Source organism: Mus pahari, chromosome 2, assembly GCF_900095145.1.
Source record: "Mus pahari chromosome 2, PAHARI_EIJ_v1.1, whole genome shotgun sequence".
Lineage (NCBI taxonomy): Eukaryota > Metazoa > Chordata > Mammalia > Rodentia > Muridae > Mus > Mus pahari.
The window spans coordinates 155,436,229-155,458,279 of record NC_034591.1 but is presented as its reverse complement, the minus strand read 5'-3'; the positions used below and the strand labels follow the sequence as shown (position 1 = coordinate 155,458,279).

General features: G+C 43.3%; 1 protein-coding gene across 3 annotated transcripts in view; it reads right to left on the bottom strand.

Moving 5' to 3' along the window:
- Aebp2 (AE binding protein 2) overlaps nt 1-22,051 on the bottom strand; it is a 57,353-nt gene that overhangs the window by 4,677 nt on the left and 30,625 nt on the right. Inside the window, exons 8-9 of one of the 3 annotated variants that reach the window (XM_021190515.2) lie at nt 21,379-21,405; nt 18,344-20,844 (exon numbers count right to left, since the gene is read on the bottom strand). In XM_021190515.2, the coding sequence (XP_021046174.1) occupies nt 20,799-20,844; nt 21,379-21,405 (73 nt within the window). In that variant the 3' untranslated portion in view covers nt 18,344-20,798. Of the gene's footprint in view, nt 1-18,343; nt 20,845-21,378; nt 21,406-22,051 lie in introns of those variants that run through there. The other 2 variants (XM_029534885.1, XM_021190516.1) reach the window with 2 other exon arrangements.

The window sequence follows — 22,051 nt, the reverse complement described above, 5'->3', positions numbered from 1 at the left end:
ACTGTCAAAAAGCTCTTTGCTCTGAGAAAACGAAGTAGGCAAAGCCCTTCCTTCCTGCTAGCTCAGGCAATGCTGCACAAAAGTACGCTCGATCCCCTAGCCATGGACACCACCAGAACTTTCCACAGCCCGTGTGTAAATGGAGGCTCAACTGTTCCATTTCATCTGGCTCCCCTGGGCCTCCTCTATCAACCCTAGTATATATTTACTGTAAAATGCCTTTCCTGGTTTTTTTCTCTTTATAGAGTTTGTAACTCAAAGGCATCGTTGAGTAAGCTTTTGATGGCAGTATTTTTAGCTACGTCGCAACGAAATCACTGTTTCATGATGGTTATTTTCTGGCTCTTCCAGTGCCCTCAGCTTCAAATGCTTATGTCTCAAATGGAGCCAGATGTGTTTTAATAGATGTATACCGTCCTCCCCATAAATCCTCTGTTCCCGAGCAGGTAGATTGCCTAGCCCAGGAAATGGGACTTTGCCTCATTTGCTTAGATTCTTAACTAGTCCATCTGTCTTTGTGCCTGACACAGTGAGGCGTGACTCCTCTGTCTTTAATCTGCTGTCAGCCTTCATACTTAACTCTCTTGGATTCTGATATAGAACAAGCCAGATTTAATCATCTAGGATGCAGACTGACCCTCATGCTGAGCCTCCAGTCAGATCTACACACTTATTTTTTCTTAAGAAAGAGAAAACTAGCCGGGCGTGGTGGCGCACGCCTTTAATCCCAGCACTCGGGAGGCAGAGGCAGGTGGATTTCTGAGTTCGAGGCTAGCCTGGTCTACAGAGTGAGTTCCAGGACAGCCAGGGCTACACAGAGAAACTCTGTCTCGAAAAACCAAAAAAAAAAAAAAGAAAGAGAAAACTAATCTGTGTCTGTGTGTGTGTGAGGGAGAGTGTGTGTGTGTGTGTGTGTGTGTGTGTGTGTACGCATGCACGTGGCATGATCAGAGTATGACTTGCAGGAGTTGGTTCTTGTGTCCCACCATCGAGCACAGGACCCCGGGCTTGGCTGCAAGCACCTTCACTCAATGAACGGCTCATCAGCTCAGCCTGGCTCTGCACTGACATCCAGCACACTTATCTTGACATACTTGTGCAGATGTCAGAAACTGCCATCCCAGGTTCATAAAAAAAAAATGGTAGTGGTGAGAAAGAGACAGACAGACAGACAGACAGTGGGTGTGGGTGTGTGCACACATGCGTGTGATGAATGAATCACACTTTTTGCCGAGTTTCTTTGCTCCTCTGCCCAACTTCAAAAGGAAACCTAACTCCATGCCCTGTTTTAGATTTCCCTCCTCCTGTGTGGTGTCTGTGAGGGTCCCTTTCTTCACATCTTTTTAGGAGATGGTTACAGACACTGCTGGGATTTATAGAAAATCATTTCCTTTTCGTTAGTGAGAAAAATCTCTCTTGCTTGCCAACTCATTAGAAACAAAAGTTATGATTCTAATTTTGTTCTTCTCTCTTCTCATTCCAGTCTCCTTTCATCCCATGCTCTCTATCCTGAGCATCGAGATCAATCTTTCCCCCCTGCCTCCCCAGGTCACCCTTGAACCCTTGCATAGAACGGGAGAGTCCGGTAATTTCAAACATATTCGCAGGAGCAGTCAGCCCTCACTCCGCCCGGCCTTCTGTCAATCACTGATATGCACTGAACAAGGCTTCCCGTCTCCACGCCAGGCTGATTATAGATTCATTGGATCTTCATCCACTCAAGGATATCACGTTGGTAGGTGAGCTGATTGCTTGGGAGAATTTTAGAAATCGTCCTCTGATCAGCAGAGGGGCAAAGTAAGAGCCGGGACATGAACTAGAAGGTCATCACAGCTGCTGGCAGAGACATGATCCAGTCTGATGAAGGGAGGAGCCAGCGGCACTGAGGAGAGGAGATGGCATTAAGTCACCTTTAGCAGGGGCAGAAGAGATGGCTGGGTGGTCACCAGCACTTACAGCTTCTGCAGAGGACCTGGGTTCCACTTCTGGCACCCAGAGACCCAGAACAACGAAACAAACAAGACTCAGTGATTAGGGCTGAGGCCAAACAAGCTGCAGAAAGAAACTAAAAGCTGGGCTTTGGGGGCTGGAAATGCCCTTTCCAGAGATAGAAAGACCAAGGTGGCTCTGCAGTTTAAGGGAACTTGATGACAGTCTGACAACCTGAGTTGGATCCTCAGGGCACAAACAGTAGGAAGGGGAAACATGACTCCCACATGTTATCTTCTGACACACACACACACACACACACACCTACACACACACAGACATACATACATGCACACACACTCACACACACCTACACACACACATACATACACACATACATACACTCATACACATACATACACACACACACACCTACACATATACATACATACATACACACACTCACACATACATACACACACTCACACACCTACACACATACATACACATATACATGCATACATGCACACACACTCACACACCTACACACATACATACATACACACACACAGATACATACATATATACATACACACTCACACACACACATACATACACACATGCGCACACTCACACACACCTACACACATACACACATACATACACACATGCTCACACACTCACACACACCTACACACATACACACACCTACACACACACTCACACAGATATATACATGCATACATACATACACACTCATACACATACATACATGCATGCACACTCACACACCTACACACATACATACACACATGCACACACACTCACACACACATACATACATGCGCACACACTCACACACATAATTACACACATACACATACCTACACACATACATACACACACACAGATACATACATACATACACACTCATACATGCACATACATACACACACATACATACATGCACATACACTCACACATACATACATACACATACACTCACACACACATACATACATACATACATGCACATACACTCACACACATACATACATACATACATACATGCACATACACTCACACACACACATACATACATGCTCATACACTCACACACAAACCCCAGAAGGGGAGAGAGGGAGTTGGGAAAGAGGTATTGAAACAACAACAACGACAACCCAGGAAAGATAAATTTTAGTGGAAACGAGATGGAATTCCTTTGGAAGAGGTCTGTGGTCATCACGTTGGGCTCATGGGTGGAAGGGATCAGGTTCGTGGTCAGGGGTAGGCGTATATGAGGGTGCTTCCTAACAGAACAACTGAGTGAGTCAGGAAAGAACAGGGGTTCAGCATCCCCACTGACTTTCTGCGTTTTTCCATTCTACTCAGCCTAGGACCCCAGTAGCACCCCAGTCCATAGGAAGGTAGCATCCACCGTAGGACAAGCCCTCGCAGACACACCTAAGGTGAGCCTTATTAATTCCCAAGGTGTCTTTTCGGTCAAAGCTTCAAAGATAAAAGGAAAACCCTCCAGAAAATAAAAATGGTTTGGTGAGTGTTGATACGTTTCCAGTGTATCCGAAGTCCTGGGGGTGACCCAGCGAGGATTTTGGGAGAAACTTCTTTCCAGATAATCCCAAAATGTTAGTAAGAATCACCTGGTCTCAGCCGGGCAGTGGTGGCACACGCCTTTAATCCCAGCACTCGGGAGGCAGAGGCAGGCGGATTTCTGAGTTCCAGGACAGCCTGGTCTACAAAGTGAGTTCCAGGACAGCCAGGGCTACACAGAGAAACCCTGTCTCGAAAAAAACAAAACAAAACAAAACAAAACAAAACAAAAAGAATCACCTGGAGGCTAAAGAACTGGACTCCGGCCCAAAGTCCAAGAGTTAAAACTTTAAATGCCTGCTGTCTCCATAATTCATTCCCTGAGGGGCGGCATCTGGTGTAAGCAAGCATCTTCCGCGTCCAGGAACCAATGACAAACCAAAGTTCAGTTCCACAAAGTCCAACTCGGGGAGCCAATGAGTTTACCGGGATTACTTACAAAGGGCGCCTTACAGAGGAGAGGGCCCCTTACAGGAGCATGGTGACAACAATCCAACTACACTGGGAAAACCTCAGCCCCACACGGAGGCTGTTTTCCCCAGGATAGCAGCAGCAACAGCAGCAACATAGATGGAGCCCCGCCCCTTCCGCTCACACTCTAGCACCTCCCACGAACCACCAACAATTAGGGTAGAATGGTACAATCGGCCAGGAGACGATGCAGGTGGGAGTGCCTGGAATCTCAGGTGAGGCTCCAAGGATGCTTCCCCACTTTGGTGAAGGGGCATCACCAGTCCGCAGACCCAATATCAAGTAGCCACAGCTGTTCCGATGGTGACTGCTGTCACACTGGGAGGATGCTGCTCTAAGACATCATCAACGGGGTCGAATAAGTAAGCAAAATTGGGGGGGGGGGGCAGGGGCGTGTACAGATGCTGTGCGAACCTGGGCAGTCACATGTTCCCTAATAGAACCATTTACTCTCAGGCGAAAGGGGAAAACCCATGTTCGCAGAGCCTCTACTTTTAACAACGGCAGAACATACAGGTTTTTCTGTCAAAGTCCTCAGTGCTTAAGTGCAGACAACTACAACAACTACCACATTCATTGTTCTGTTTTGGGATGGAAGGGTGACTCACAGGATATAAGTCCAAAACTATATATATAGACTCGGAAGGTGGTGTTGGCTACCAGATTATAACCCTGTGATTCTTTTCTGGAAACACAGGAAGCAAACATCCTCACCTCAGGTCCTGGGGCTGGAGAGACAGCTCTGTGGTTAAGGGCCTGTACTGTACTTGTAGAAGGCCCATTCCGTTCCCAGCACCCACATCAGACAACTCACAACTATCTGTAACTCATCTCCGTAGGATCAGACATCCTTTTTGGTCTCCGTATGGATCTACATTAATGTGCGCGCGTACACACATGAAGACTTGCGCGCATACACATGAAGACTCGCATGCACACACATGAAGACTCACGCGTACACACATGAAGACTCGCGCGCACACACATGAAGACTTGCATGCACACACATGACGACGTTTTGTCTTACATCTTCACATTTTTGAGTCAGAGACCCCCTCACTCCTAGGAAGTGCGGTGCAGAGAAGAGGAAGAACATGGAAAGAGAAGAGTTGGGAGGTGAGCATACTCCCAGAACTCAGGAGGACTGAGTTACAAGCGCAAGGCCAATGGTGGGGAGTCCACTATGGGTACCAGGCCCACCAGATCTACATAGCAAGACCTTGTCTCAAAATAAATAAATACATGTAAATACATGTAAATAAATAAATAAAAAGATAAACTGTAGCATTGCTGCTACACTCTGCTGGCAGGGGGTATGCTAAAGAGTTTACCCTCATGTATGATGTTCTCATGATCCATTTATTTAGTTATTTATATGTTTGAGTGAAAATCTGAATAGCCTAAGCTGGCCTTGAACTCACAGAGACCCACCTGCTTCTGCCTCTGCCTCCCAAATGCTGGGTTTAAAGGAGTCCCCTACCACCTCAGCCCATTATTAATTCTTAGAGCAAAGGGGTAAAATTAGGTCAGTTGACCTTTAATCCCAGCTCTGGGGAGACAGAGGCAGGTGGGTCTCCATGAGGGTAAAGCTAGTGTGGTATATGTGTTTGAAGAGAAAGGGAGAGGGTACAAAGTCGTCTTGATCATTCCTCACCAAAATTCAGCCCTAAACAATCCCTAAACAATCATGACAAACAGCCTTATTTCTGTAAATCTTTTTTTATTCCCGCTCCTTGGGACAGTGTTTCATATAATCCAAAGCTGGCTTCAACTAAAGGCCTGAAGCAGCTGCACAGTTAAAGCCCATATTCTCCTCCTCCTATTTCAGAAGAGCCAGAACAGGGAGATCTTACCTATTCTAGTCCATTAAAAAAAAAAAAAAATCTACCCGGTGCTGAGCAGCAGCCTCAACCCCAACTAGAGGCCAGCATGTCCTGTAAAACAAAATCGTGGTCCATACTTCCCAAGATGGAATGAATTTACCCCTCCATTTAATGTCATAACTCCCTTTTTAAAAAAAATGTTTTATGTGCATTTGTGTTTTGCCAGCATGTATATCTGTGTGAGGGAGTTACAGACAGCTGTGAGCTGCCGTGTGGGTGCTGGGAATTGAACCTGAGTCCTCTGGAAGAGCAGTCAGTGCTTCTAACTGCTGAGCCATCTCTTCAGCCCCCGAATGTCCTTTTATGTTGCTGTTAAGTGCCCGAGCCCATGGTACTAAAGGCTTGGACAGCTCAGTTTCTGCATTTTATCAACAGTCCAGGTCCTCTGACATGTTTCCCACAGATGGCTCCCATACGCTCATATCCCTGAATGTAAAATGCATAGTGCAGGCCATGAGACAGGTGCTGTGAATACAGCACCTCAGCTAGGGAAGCTGTCTAAGCACGCTGGTGTGAATACAGAGCCACTCAAAGATCGATTCAGCCTCAGTACTGTGCTAGCCAGTGCTCTACCTTTGAGCCCAGCTCCTGGCAAATTAAATTTCTAAAGAGAAAATGGGGGAGGGGCTAGCCACTCATCTTTCTGTAATGCCTAACCCTTCCATTTCTGTGTGCATGTGAATTCATACAGCATTGAGTCACTTGATCATGGTGGTGCTTGCTGAGAAAAGCATCACTAGGCAACTTCATCACTGTGACATCACCAGACACACTTATGAAACACTTCACACACAGCTCTCTGTGCAGTAAGTCACTGTATACAGGCCGTGGTATTGAGAAAAGCTCAGCCACTGCTGCTATATTTTCAGGGGTTTTTTTTTTTTTTTTTTTTTGGTTCTGTTTTTTGTTTTGTTGTTGTTTGTTTTTGTAAACTAAATCTACAAATGATGGGTAAGATATCTGGTTTCTGGCTCTAACCAATTAAGCCACTGAGAAATAACACTCTCTGGAAGCCAGGTGCTGGTCACACCGAGATTTACTCCCTTGCAAAGCTTCTCAGGGTCTGCCCAGGCACAGAGCCAATTTCCCTTGTCCCTAGAGTGAAAAGGGAAATGAGACACTGCATCACTATCACACTTGTTGCCGGATAGGCTTTGAAGATAGTCCAGGGGCCGGGGATACTGTTGGCTATACAGATTCCTAGCCAGCATGGGAAAAAACAGAGCCTCGAATATAGGCAACAGAGCTCTGCTTGTTCCCTCCGGTCCTGAGCTCTGGGCTCCATTCCAACAGCTTCCAAGCTTCTTGTCTTTCCATCGGATACATATAGATAAGATTCCAGCACTAGATTTGCTACTCTTATTGCTAGAAAACTTCCCTTCTCCGTGGGGATTAAAAAAAAAAATCAATGCTCACATCCACCATGTGTTCTTACTGTACGGAGCCTGACTGCAGCCCCCATCTTTGACATCAAAGAGCAGAATTCCTGTGAATCCCTCAGGAATGGTGACGGTGGAGACACGTCCCAGACATCAAGAGTTGAAAGTCAGGAACACACTTTCCCACAGAAATAGTGAGCAGCTTCCCAGTGGAGTTCCCACAATCCTTAGCCCACAGCATTCTTGGAATACCCCAGAAGTTGAAGTAAGTCCCCTAATATGCTCTTGCTTCTCAGTATGTAAGATCTTGCTTTCCCATCCTCTTCAACACCCTTGATTCACATTTACAAATTCTCATGTGTTCAGTCCGCCAGACTCGGAAGGAAAACAGGCTCACCGGAGAGGCTGGCTCCAGCTCTGGCCTCCCAGTATCAGGCTGTGAGTGTGGGCATGACCCAGAGCTCGCTCTTTGCTTTCAACATTCATGCCCCCACCGTTCACGGAAAATGTGAGGGCTCTTAGCCTGTGTGAGGAGCGACCACAAGTGGATTCACCTGTGTGGAAGTGCGATATGCCAATCAATTAACAGGAAGGAAGGAATCTTTGCAAGTGTGGGAAAAGCTGCTTGCCTCAGGGTGGACGGTATCTGAATCCTAAGTCTCCCACAGAGGAGCTGACGGGTCTTGAAACGCAAGCTGACGACTGTGCCAGGGGTTGGCATCTACTGGTCAGACCGCAGGACGCATCGCTGGGGCCTTGAAGGGTGAAGATTGATCTAGAAACATCAGCTTCACCTTTCCTTCCTGACTCCTTGTCGGCCCCCAGGGAAACTCACCAGGTTCCCAATGTTGACCTCAAAGTTTGTCCCTTGCTCCCCAAGGAGCAGGACTGAGCACCGTGACTGAGCCCTAAAGTTCGTGTGCAACCTCTTTTTCCCCACACTCCCATCCCTGTTGCCTGCATGTGTTCCTGCGCACCACATTCATGCAGTGCCCACAGAGACCAGAAGAGGACACCAAATCCCCTAAATTTGGAATTACAGATGGCTGTGAGCCACCAAGTGGGTGGTGGGAATTGAGCCTGGGTCTTCTGCAAGAAATACAGATGCTCTTGGCTACTAAGCTACCTCTCTGGCCTCCAAATCGTAGAATGAATCTCAGTCCCCTGCAAGAGCAACAAGTGCCTTTAACTGCTGAGTCATCTCTCCAGCCCCCACCTTTATTTTGTAATTGCTTTATGATCTTGATTGTCATGGTTTCTGTTTGATTTTTGAGTCAGAATCGAATCGTTCTGTAGCCCTGGCCCCGAACTCACTTTGTATACCAGACTTTACTGAAAGAGATCTGCCTGCTTCTGAATCCCAAACGCTCAGCCTAAAGGCATGTGCCACTATGAGTTCAATCCCCTGAAGGCGGAAGGAGGGAACCCACTCCTGACAGTTGTCTTCTTGTCTCTGCACTGGCACCATGGTGTGTGTCACCCATACACACATACAATAGTATCAGACCTCTGGGGGCCAGATACATCAAACAGGCTGCAGTTACAGGCCATGTTGAGCCATCAGACAGGTAGTGACGCTGCAAACTGAACAAGGCTCTTCTGTAAGAGCAATGCCCACTCTAAGTAGAATTCTTTTAAAAAATTTGAAAAGGCAGAAAAAAGTAACATTCCTATATATCCTACTATGTTTCTGTAGCCAAGGATGATTTGGAACCTTAGGGTTTGAGGGACTTAGATCCAGTTTAACTGTCGGGGTTTTCTGCTGGAGCCAGCCTCAGCAGTTGATGTGGTGGCCCAAGAGGAGATAAGGAGTCAGTGAGGAAGGACCGAGTCAGACAAAATAGGGATCTTGCAGCTCTGACTGACTACCAATCAGGAGGTTCCACAGAGCAAAGACAGACTAATGATTACCCCAAAAATACAGATATCATTTTGTCTCTGGATGTGTGTTTGTCTTTTCAGTATGTTTGGGGTTACACATTCAGTCTCAATTAGAAAGTACAAGTAGGGCAGATTTTATTTTTATTATTAATCCTATAACACCAAAGTCTAAACAATGTCTCTGCCAGAGCTAGAGAGACGGCTCAGGGGTTAAGAGCACTGACTGCTCTTCCGAAGGTCCTGAGTTCAATTCCCAGCAACCACATGGTGGTTCACAACCATCTGTAAAGGGATCCGATGCCCTCTTCTGGTGTGTTTGAAGACAGCTACAGTGTACTCATATAAGTAAAATAACAAATAAATCTAAAAAAAAAATAAAAGTCTCTGCTAAAACAAGCACATTTATTATATGACAGCCTGCTTTTAAGCTGGCAGTATTGGAGTTTTAAAGCACTCCAGACAGAAACATCTCAACTGCTATTTTTATGAATAGCGAATACTAATACCTATCTCCCTTGACTATATTGTTCCATCTTCTAGGCTATAAAGTAGGAAGCGTTTATTTTAGTCAGTCTATCTTATTTACTGAATTCTACTCCTCTGGGGGTGCACCCTGTATGACCCCTATCTTTAAACTACATTTTCAGAAACTTCTAAGCGTATTGTAAAAAGAAGCCTTGAATCTGTACCAGTTCTGGCCAGTCCAAGTTTGTCAAGGATCCCTAAGTTTACCCTGTTCCAATTATACTGTTTGAGTTTGTTTAGGGGTAGATACCCAAGGAGATTCCTGGGCTCGCGACCTCATTTAGAATTCCCAGCTTAGTGCTTATCTTACTCTCCAGAGCACAAGGAAGACTTACAAACAGGGCCAGAGAGTCATTTCCCTAAAAGCAGAAGGGATAGTAAGTTTATGAGTTTCCTGGGGAGGAAAAGAAAAGACTCAGGGGCTGGTGAGATGGCTCAGTGGGTAAGAGCACTGACTGCCCTTCCGAAGGTCAAATCCCAGCAACCACATGGTGGCTCACAACCACCTGCAATAAGATCTGACACCCTCTTCTGGTGTGTCTGAAGACAGCTACAGTGTACTTATATATAATAATAAATAAATCTTTGGGCTGGAGCAAGCAGGGCACTGAACAAGCAGAGTTGACTGGAGCAAGCAAAGGTTCTAAAATTCAATTCCCAACAACCACATGAAGGCTCACAATCTGTACATTTTATGTATATGTACTCATATACATAGTAAAAATAAATCTTAAAAAAAAAAAAAAAAAAAAAGACACTCGGGAAAGGACATAAATGAAACACGATGCAGAAAGTGCCCAAGAACACAGCACAGACGTAAACCTAAAGTGGGATGTGACATGACAGCAAGCACGTTATTCGGCTCAGGTTTGCTGGCACTGCATCCAACATGTGGGCTTCCTGGCTCTCGCTGTTTCCGCTGGATACGGCTGTGCCCCTCTGCCTTGGCTGCAGCCTCCCCAGCAGTCAGGGTCAACACTAACACCACACAGGCAGCTCTGCTCCCATGCTAAGAGGACTCAAGTCAGAAATCAACAATGGGGAAGCCAAGCGCTCAGGGCTGAGGGGAACGTGTCAGCAGCCTGAGGAAAACTCGCAGATGTACTGAGCCGGTGTCACCTGAGGCCCCAAAGTTTAAGTCTGAAAGCTTCTGAGGTGCTGTCAGCATCAAGAAATGTTGAGCTTACTAGCAAATGGGGCTACTGCTTAAGAAACATGACCTTATAATAATGTGAGGATGTTTCCAGAGAGCTGTAAAGAGGGAAATCCCACTTTGAATATATGTGACATTGTGCCATTGGCTGAGTGAAAAGGAGACCACTGGGGGATAGCTGCCCTTGCAGAGTACTGGGCGACTCCCAGCACCCAGGGAGTGGCTCACAACCACCTCCAACTCCAGTTCCACAGAAATGACCCCTGCAGGGTCCTGCAAGGAGTGTGCACCCAAGCGTGCATGCACATACACACACCTTTTTCAGTAATTTAGGGTTTTGGGGGGGTTTCTTATTTTTCGTGTCAGGGTTTCTCTGAATAGGCATGGCTACCTTGAAATTGTCTGTGGACCAGGTTGATCTTAGACTCAAAGACCTGTTACTTTCGTGTTATATGTGAGTATGCACCCATATTCCCTCTGAAGGCAAAATTTCCTCACAAGCAAGTAACCAAGCTCCCAGAACCAACAGCAGCAATTCTACAGAGTTGTCAGGATGTCTTCATGGCTTTAGGAGTTCTTTTACATCAGACATCTTTACTGCTTTACCTCACTGGATGGCAGAGTGCAATGGCTTCTTTTCTGCTCTCATCAGGAAACAGCATTGGTGCTGCAATCACAAATGTTCTTTATTGCATCATTGGAAACTGTGAGTCTGGCTGGGACAGTTACGTGTGCTGCCAGGAAGCACGCGCACTCCTTGTACTCAGAAGCAACTCTCTGCAATGGGGTGCTAGCTGTGATAAATACTCCTGAGCAGGAGTCTGGGCTGTCTGTCAGCTACAACACAGGGTCAAGGGCCATGACGCTAACACCTAAGACCTGCAGATGTCTGCAGCGTCCTGCATCAAGAAAATCAGACTCACTACAGAGATGTAAAACGTAAACATGGCAAGCCTGGCTTGGAGGAGTATGTACACCTTTAATACCAAAGTGTGTGCAGCAAAAGCAGGCAGGTCCCTGTGAGAATTCTCAGTGGGTTTAAATATATGATTACTCATTTAAAAAAATTCTTTTGTTTAGGGGTAATCACTCTGCAATGAAGGCTGGCTTAGAACATGGGGCAGGTCATTTGCTGAAGCCTCCCAAATGTTAGGGTTATAGGCATAGAGCACCATGCCTGGCTAAAGGGGGTTAGCATCTCTGGTTTCCATCAGGCAGCTTTCTTGGGATTCTTGGGATTGGTGAGTAAGCATTCAAGCAGGTTACCCGTAATGCTTACTTACAACAAAAATTAACTGAAAGGAGACTTGAAGATGGCTGCCCATACGTCCCACTGTCCATCTGGCTGTAAAATGCCTGATGACCTGGGAAGACACCATGAATCTTAAAGAAACACCTGCTACATCCTCACCAACTATCAAACCACATCTACAGAAGCCAGGCAGTGGTGATGCACACCTATAATCCCAGCACTTGGGAGGCAGGGGCAGGTGGATTTCTGAGTTCAAGGCCAGCCTGGTCTACAGAGGGAGTTCCAGGACAGCCAGGGCTACACAGAGAAATCCCATCTCAAAAAACAAACAAGCAAAAAAACACATCTACAGACAGATTAATGGGTAAACCTGAACGTGTTTTGTCCAGATCAGTCTAGCTTTTTCCCCCTTTTTATTGATTTCAAAAATGCTTCCTTGTAGCCGAGTGGTGGTGGTACTTCCCAGCACCTGGGAGGCAAAGACAGGCAGAGTTCTGTATGAGTTCCAGGCTAATCTGGTCTGCAAAGTTCCAGGACATCCAGGGCTACACAGAGAAATCCTGACTCAAAAAAAAAAAAAAAAAAAAAAAAAAAAAAAAAAAAGCCAATGCTACCTTGCTCATTTCCTGAAATCCTTATGGACTGGGTGGAGGATAAAACGGTATGAACAAGGAAGGACCATCTGACCCGGGAGGTTAATTTTTCTGTCAAGGGTTGGATGAAATGATCCTAGACATGGGTGTGAGGTTGAGTCTTCAGAGCTACCAAACAGAGAAGGGCCACAGCAGCTACTTGTCTGTGCTTCAATTTACCCTGATCTCATTAAAGGTTAAGTCTTTAGTTAGTATTCATTAAACGTTTGAAATTTCCCTATGACCACTACTGGCCAACCACTCCATGCCAAATGACATTCCCTATTTCACACGTTATGCTGATAAACTTTTGCCCCTCAAGGAATTTGGCCAAAATTAACCATACTTACAAAGGAGGCAGAAAGTTAATTTTTGGCTTGGGCTTACTTTAGTGAGGTTGGCCTTCTCCCACCTACACATGTATTTAGGGAGAACTTCCCTGCCAATTTTGAATATGTCACACGGGAAGGCAAGACCTATTTTAAGGATTTTTTTTTTTTAAAATATCTTTGCACAGAGGTAAAAGGGACATCTTATTGTAGTTTACTTTGCCCTAATGTTTTTTTGTTTTGTTTTAATCCAATATAAAAACCTGAAGAGATATGGTATCACATGTCTGTAAATTCTGGCTAAGGCAGGACAGACACAACCTCAAGACCAGCCTGGATAACACAATTCCCAGGTGAGCCCGGACTAACACAGGTAAGGAGGGAGAAAAGGAGAAAGGAAGGAGAGGGGAAGAAAGGGGAGCAGGAATAGAAGCTCTTCCTACAGGGTAGGGAGAGATCTCCAATTTTTCCAACTGTGATGCAAGAAAGTCTTGTGCCCTCTTAGAGTTTACTTCCTACACTTGCAAAGGGAAACACAGTAGCCTGGCCTTAGAATGTAGCAGAACTTGCCAAGTTCTGGTATCTCAGAACCATTTGGCACTTGGTATTTGGTGTCTACTCTATATTCTGATCAATCTTACCCCCACTATTCCACAGGACCCAGAATGCTGACGTCAATTTGGATACACAGGAAGACAAAGCAGTTTTGATCAGTGACTTGAGCCATGAATTAATTGTTCTTTTATCCTTTGGCAGCTAATAAGCACACAATTTATTGGAGGATGGGGAAAGGGAAGTTAAGCTGGGAATGGGGACACACACTTAAATCCTAGTTCTATGAAGACAAAGGCAGGCAGATTCTGTGAGTCCAAGTCTAGCCAAGACTTCAGAGACCTTGCCTCAAAAGAAAAAAAAAAAAGCACTAGGTCTTATCCCATCTGCTCACTGGTTCCTTGGGTCCCTTGCTCACGCCCACCCAGACTTTCACAGAGGGGAGGATGATACTCCTCTTTAGGAATGTGTAACAACCTCAGAGGTTAAAAAGGAGTGCTGCCTTCTATTTGAAATCTGTCACTCTCAGCACTTTGAGTGCCCCCCCATGCTGGTACAGCACTCACACTACTACCCAGAGTTGTTCATTCTTAGCAGTTTAAAGCCAAGTGCCCTTGAGTCGGCAGACTAACACTGTATCAACTCCTAACAGTTCTATGCACTTCTATGACATTTTTAGTGTATAGTTGGTTTAACAAAACCATTTTCCACCTCCATTCTAGTCAGGTTTTTAAAGATACTCTTCCACCTGTACTTTGTTTCTCACTTAGCCTTGTGGAATTCTTTAGTAGTTATGATTATATGCATGCACGCACATGCATGCTTATGTATGTGTTCACATGTGGGTAGGCCTATGATCAACAGTGTCTTCCTCAATCCCACCTTTTTTACTGGCACAGGGTCTTCTCCCTAAATTTACCAACTCGGCTAGACTGGCAGGCTCCAGCCTCAATGTAAGGATTATAAGCACACACTGCCTTGCACTGCTTTTTTCTAATGTAGGTAAGGAGCTGGTGATCTCAATTTAGCTACAGTCTTCATGGCTGTACAGCTGAGCTCTCCTGACCTGCTGTGTGTGTGTAGGGGGGGGGAGAGAGGGGAGAGGGGAGAGGAGGAGGTTAAGAGCACTGTCTGCTCTTCCAGAGGTCCTGAGTTCATTTCCCAGCAACCACATGGAGGCTCACAACCATCTGTAATCAGTTCTTCTGCCCTCTTCTGGCCTGCAGGCAGAAAGCTGTATGTCTAAATAAATCTTAAAAAAAAAAAAAAAAAATCTGAGTTTGTCCCTTTATCATTCCTGTCTGGGAATAGAATGAAACTAACGCATACCCTACCATTCTCCTCTGGCCTCTTGCTCTTTACATTTTGCTACATATGCTCTGTGCTGGTATCGTTTCTCGTAATGCCTGCATGGCTCTAACTATTTTGTCTTTGCTCACAGGAGCTTACCATCGGTCTCAAAACCACATCCTAAGTTCACTCTCAGCCCCATTTCTTTATAGTATTTGCATATCGACTGTCAACTCCCATCCACACACTTCTACAGATCAAAAATCGTTTAGAGACAGGCAAGGTGGCAACATACCTTTTATCCCAGCCTCAGGAGCCTAAGGCAAAAGATGTTAAAGGCCAGCCTATGCATGAGGTGTTTCAATGAGGGACAGGAGTCATCCTGGGAAGACAACTCAGTGGGTTGCTGGCCCCAAATTCAATTCTCAACATCAGGGGTAAGGAATTCATGACTAAACTATTGAAATATTGTCCTAGTATCTCCAGCGCTAGCATATGGAAATGTATCCCAAATCACTACATAAAATCTGACAAGCCAGAGTGTTGTTACAGAGGCAGAGGATTGGACAGTATAAGGACAGGGTAGCACACGCAGGTGTTCAAGGTCATCTTGAGCTACATACATAGCAAATACCTGTAATAGAAAAGCAAGAACTTTGGGGCAGAGCTATATAAGTAGCTAGCCTCAAATGCACAGGGGCCCAGCAACAACTGGAGACTGGTCAAACATCACCCATTTCACACCCAATTCACTTAATAAATCTGTAAGAGCAACCTTAAGTCAGAAGAGTTCAGCTGACTAATGTTCCCAATACTGACTTCAAATACAAACAGCTAAAAGGGAGAAGCAGAAAGTCTAGTTTTCTCTATTATCAACCTCAGTTTGGTAACTACAACTCAACAAAATACTACTACAGATGTTTTTAAAGAACATTTCAAAAACCACATTTGACAAGGAAATGAGACCTATGTCATGAAAGAAGAGGGGGTGGGGGTGGGGGTGGGGACCTAGGGAGGCAGGTGGAATGCATGATGTACACATAATGCAGCGATGAGACCGCTTTCTCTGTATACTAACCTTTAAAGACAACATTCCTGATAGCATTCTCCCAGTTCTAACTGTAGCTTACAAACTGGCTACAGATTAGTTCTCACAGACATTATGTTTGTGTGGCTTAAGTACAAGGTCCCATGGAGTACTGGATCCTGTGCTGCTGTGGTTACAGGTGGTTGTGAGCACTGGGAAATAAAGTCAGGTCCACCCCCTCAGTCTGTTCATCTTGTAAGAGTTCATGTATACTTTGGGTTTTCAGCATTTCTGACTTAGGATCCATGTCTGCTTTTTAACTGCACTGTCCATTCTTGCTCAATGTGGAGCCACATGCTACTGTGGGGACTTCCCAACTGTGTGTTCCAACCATATCCTGTGCAGAAGTCAGACCACTCAAAGCCCAAGGAGAAGGCATATGCTGAGACACAAACAGAGACTTACTACTGTCTACAGAAGCTGACATTCACCATGCCTGCACCAATGGTCAATGAGGCTCTGGTGAGGACCACACAGACATTTAGGAACCTTTAGGACATTGGTGAGCAGCATCTGACGGGATTCCTGGCTAGACTAGCTGCACTGACTCAGGACTGGGGTAAGGTACTGGACAGATGGTGTAAGATGCTGGGCTCCTCTCCAGGTGTACAAGCACCAAGAACACAACTATAAAAATCCCAAGCCATGATTCAAGACCCACCCCAAATGTAATCATCTTACAAGAACCAGTCATCAGAATATAAATTTGTGAAAAATTCCTTTACAAGAAACATAGAAATCATTATAAAATTGTAAAATTTAAAGACACGTTTTCTTCAGCCAGAGAATGCCAACCTTGAGGAACACACAACAGAGGACTGCAAGGCTCTACAGCCTTCTAGAGAAACCACAGGCCAGACAGCTCCGAGGACAGGATTACTGAAAATGCCATTCACAGCAATTTTATTGGTCTTACTGTTCTTAAAGGGTTCTTCCAAAAACAAGCTATTTTTAATGGGATTAATCAAAATAATTACATTACAGCTGAGATTATAAAAAATAACATAAACAACCTTCGCACTGAGGATGTTTAGGTATCCACGCATAGGTTCCTTTATTCTGTCTCTGTGTAAAGGCAGACATCATCGTCCCTTGCTAACCTCAGCCTTACAGTGGCCTCTCCCTGCAGTTCCCCCAGCACCTTACTAACAAGACAAACACTTCAGCAATTGTGTGTGGAGTATAATCCTGTCAGACTGCGTGAGACATCAGTGAGGACATCATGGTGACATTAAACACATCTATCATCACCTTGTTCATTTCTGAGATGGCATAGTTGAAATAATACTGACCTAGAGAAAACCTGCTCTAACCTGCTTACACCCTTTTGCAGATTAACAGCCCTGTGTGACACTACAAACTTAACTTGGGAAAGAAATCAAGCTAGGTAAGTTTTGTTTTTAAATTTTAACAATATAAAAGCCATAATACATTTCATGCCTATATTTAAGGTTATTCAGGCTCTAAAGGAAATAATAGAAATTACAAAATATTCTCGCCTTTATTACAAAGAAAACCTCTACAAATGTTATTTATATTAAAGCTATAGTGTTAGAATTGCAAAATGCCCTACACCAGGTCATAAGATTCTTGAACAATTAAAAAATATATACACAAAATTTTTAACCTTTTATGAAATAGAATAGAAAAATATCTTAAATTAAAACCTCACAAAGTGCCACTCTGCTTTTAAAAAAAAAGACTTCCAAATAATATATGGTTTGAAATTTTCTTTACAAATAAACTACATATGTTTATGTATCTCTGCAACCTGAGGCCTTGTCAGACACATCAACGTGTCAGGCTTTCTACTAGAAATCCATACCCTCTAAAATTTGGTTTACCTTTAGGATTTATACAGGAGTATTATAAAAATTTAAAAAGTAAAGTGTTACTCAAACTATTTACACTGCTTCAACCAAATTTACCCATTTTGATATTCAGTCAATATCATCTCATCTCTTGTTAAACAGTTCAATGCAAACAACAGAACATACATGTTTTTAACTCTGGCAAATTCTACCTTTTCAAAAGATTATTTGCATATTTCCTTGTTGGGGAAGACAATTCTCCGGTCTGTTCTCTCTTCAGAACATGTGACTCCCAGGCATGGATCTCAGGCTACCATGCCTGCTGCCCAACACCTTCACTGTGAGCCACCTCAATGGCACCTACTTCACTAATGTGTGACACAGAGAAAAAAATTCTAATTATCAGTATTTCTTCTTTCCTTTTTGGTTTGTTTGCCTCAGGATATCACTCGGGCCTTGAACTCTTGGAAATCCTCTTGCTTCATCCTCCCAAATGCAGGGCTTTAGTCAGCACACCCGGCTTTTTATGTTCAATGAGTGAGACACATGTGAAAATACTTGAGGGTTAAGTATTGTCCACTTTATTTTCTTTTCATCTGAAATTCAGAATTAATGTGCAACCACATTAATGTATGAACAGGTTTACTAGAAAAATAAAGAACTTTAAATTTTTACAATATTTACTACTTCAAGATTCTTTTAGATAGAACAAATGTTACTTGTGGTTGAAATGCAGAATCTGACTTACAGATTCTCATTCAATCCCTGTAAGACAAAGCACGCATGGTAAAATTGTAGATCCTCAACGATATTAAGAAATTCAACATGAAAAGTTCCACCCAAACGCCATGTGCTTCAGTACCTGTGGCAGCACTCCCTGTAACGTATATTAAACAATCTTCTTGGAGCTCTAGCCCCGGGCTCACTACTACTATCAACATGGCCATACTGAGTGCAAACTGTGTGGTCTGTGTTCACTGCTCCAAAAATGTTACCAGCTACACAATGTGAATAAGCACCTCTGTACAGAGCAGACATTAATACCTCAGGTGCTCAGGCCCCTATAGTCTCACTACTCCAATAGGCTACTGCAGGGAAAAGACAAGGAACAGCTATGAAAATGAGAGCAGTGCCTATGGTCTACACTGTCCAGAAATGGATTTGGGGCAGAAACAACCCAGGTCCACCATGAATGTCATATACAGACAGGCACAGGAAGATTGGAGCTGGGTAAGAAGAAACATTAATGGATGTTACAGACTTAACTTTCCAATCACATTTGAATGTAGGTGTAGACATTCATACACACAAATTACAAAATTAGTTTACTTATTATTCTTTTTGGTGTGCTGACAAGTGTCAAGCCGAGGTCAATCAGAAGCAAAGGGACCATGAATATCTGGGTACTCAGAGGCTAATCAATAACCAGCAGTATGGTTTGACATCAAAAATTTTCTACATTGATAGTAACGTATGTTCTCTATGCACCTAAAGACAATGTTGAATGTATATTTCCAGGTGTCATCCTAAGATTAAATTGAATTGTTACAATTTGAAGCTAAGTGTAATTTGCTTTGTTTTATTAGAAAAAATACTCAAGCAAGGTCTACAATCAATCATCGGTCAATTAAGAATGACTTACAAGAACATGAGACAGTAAAATAAAAATACAGGTACAAACTATATGTCTCAAACACTCTATTTGGCAATATTTTAACAAACCAAAATGTTAAAGGAACATAGGAGATTGGAGAGTACTTTGCAGATACAGAATAAAACAAATGATGAAGTGCTTAAGCGAAAGGAAAAACATAGTAAAAACACACTGCTTTCTTCTTCTGAAAATAGACTCCTGTTAGCTACAGAGCATCTTAGCCGACCGTTCCCGAGCGAGCGTGCCCATCTGCAGTGCTTTCCCACTCATCCCTCAGGCTCCACGACTGTTCCATCCCTACCTCTTCACCCGTTAAAGCCCCCCATTCTTTTAGGACCTTGTGCGTGTGGTCTTTCTTTTTTAAGCAAATGAGAAATGATCTAAGTATCGCGGAACCTTTCCCATTTCGGAACCAAAGAATTAAATTTATATTTGTCTATTCTTTAAAAAATTTAGAGTAAAAACTGCTGGTATTGCTGTCACTGTAGGGAGTGAGAACTCCAAGGGAGGAGTGCTTTCTGCAGTCTGACTGCACAGCAGGTACTTTACAGTACATGCTCCCAACAGTAAGGAACAGCGACTTCAGCCACTGTCAGAGGGGAGTGCCATAAACTTCTATTATGGGTCTAGGTCCTCCCTCAGAGACTTTCTGGAAGGATGCCCAATGCTTTGTTCTTAGACATTAACAGTAGTACACAGTCCCTTCAGTCTGCAGACATCTCTCGTTAAAGGTGCTTTGTTAGCAATCCCTCTGGCAGCACTAGTGAGTTACAATTTCCTTCAATATTATTTCTACCATAATATATACATTGACTTTCATGCCTCTAGAAAACATCTACAGTACATTTCATAATAGAAAAATATATTACAAATCTGCTGAATTATTTACAAGCAACGCTCTATTATCTCTATGCAACATTTGTTTGATACAGTACTGACAAGTCACACATTTCTGTAAAAGTTAAAAAAATTCCATATGGCTTCTTGCCTGCCAAGCAAGAAAGTGATTTTATTTTCCTTTTCAAAACCAACTTTGGTGCTTAAAAGTTTCAGTTTGAAGATATTTAAAAAAAAAATACACTTTTTAACATTTAAAAAAACTCAAAAAACACTTTCCTCAGGGAAAAAAAATTAAAGAGTCAGAGGTTAAATGAAAATATGGAGATTATTCAAATAATTTGAAACAGGTTTTTTTCAAAAACCATTAACAAAAGAGTTATGTAGGTAAATATTAACACGCTGTACCCATGAGAGACCCTAGTCCTGAAAAGGGAGCCACCAGACACACGGCAACACTCTTTAACAGTGATTCTCAGGCCTAATTCGATAGACGAATTTTTAGTTGATTGCAAATGTCGTTCACTGTTTGCTTAAATACAAATTGAACATTTTTCTTATCAGAGTTCTGCAAAAGAACACAAATGGCAACCAATCACATCTATTTATCATAACTGAAAGGTTAGTTATCTCGATAATCTCCACTGTCTAAATATTTTCTATTAGGACTTCAAATCAATACACACTGTCAAGATAGTTATCTTACAGTGCTTTTGGTATTTAAGGGCAATTGTTTGTCTTTCCAATAGAACTACTGTAATCACTAGGGGGGAAGAAAAAAAGCAGCTTAAGCAGCGAGCATGCAAAGCCTTTTCAGAAGCTGTTCAACTGAGTTGCCAGAGAGTGTCTGTGCAGTCTCCCACAGCGCCATTCCATGACATGTGGACTACAGTATATATTAATATATTCCACAGAAGACCTACTTCATTCACAGAATGTCCACACTAACCATAAATATTACTCTAAATACTGGACTTAAAAATAAAAGAGGAAGGAAGGAAGGGGTTGACTCTAATGTGCAACTTTCCCTAAGCCCATTGTCAGTGACTAAGACTGCAGGTGTCCCCGCGTGTTTGCTTTTATGTATTTATGAATGTTTTACCTCTTCAACCTCTTCTGCGGCATTGTTCTAGAAAAAAAAAAAGAAAAGTTCTTTATTCAGTTGAATCAAACACTTCAAAATATTAAAAATACTTGTAGAATTGAACATAGTGACGGTGACAGACTATCACATGAGGTGATCTCCAAGTGTGGATGTGTGCCTTCAGTCCCAACTGCTCAGGACTGAGGGAGGGGAACGCTTGAGCCTGGGAGTTCAAGGACAACTGGGACAACACAGAAAAACCTGTCTCAGGAAACAGATATACTGAGAGCAAAAGTAATTATCCTAAAACATACAGATAGAATGAGAAGAATTTACATCATTTTTAATTTTTAAAAAATCTGATAATAGTTTCTATTATCAAGAGTTCCACATCTAAAATGTATTTTTAACTATTTTTAAATGTATGTTTACATTTCAAATAAATGTTCTTTGTAGTCATATTTGGAAGTGAAGTGTACACTTTCTAGTAGAACAGTCATACTTTCATTTTGACAAATATATGTCAAAATTTTATATATATTCAATACATTATTCCTCAAAAAACACAAGTGGGAAGGAATAAATGTTTTTCTGGTCAAAATCCAGCAAGTTAAACCCTGATCTCACACCAAGAACCAATCAAGTCTTTATTACTCTCCCACAGACTTCCAGTCCTCTCAAGCCCCAAAGA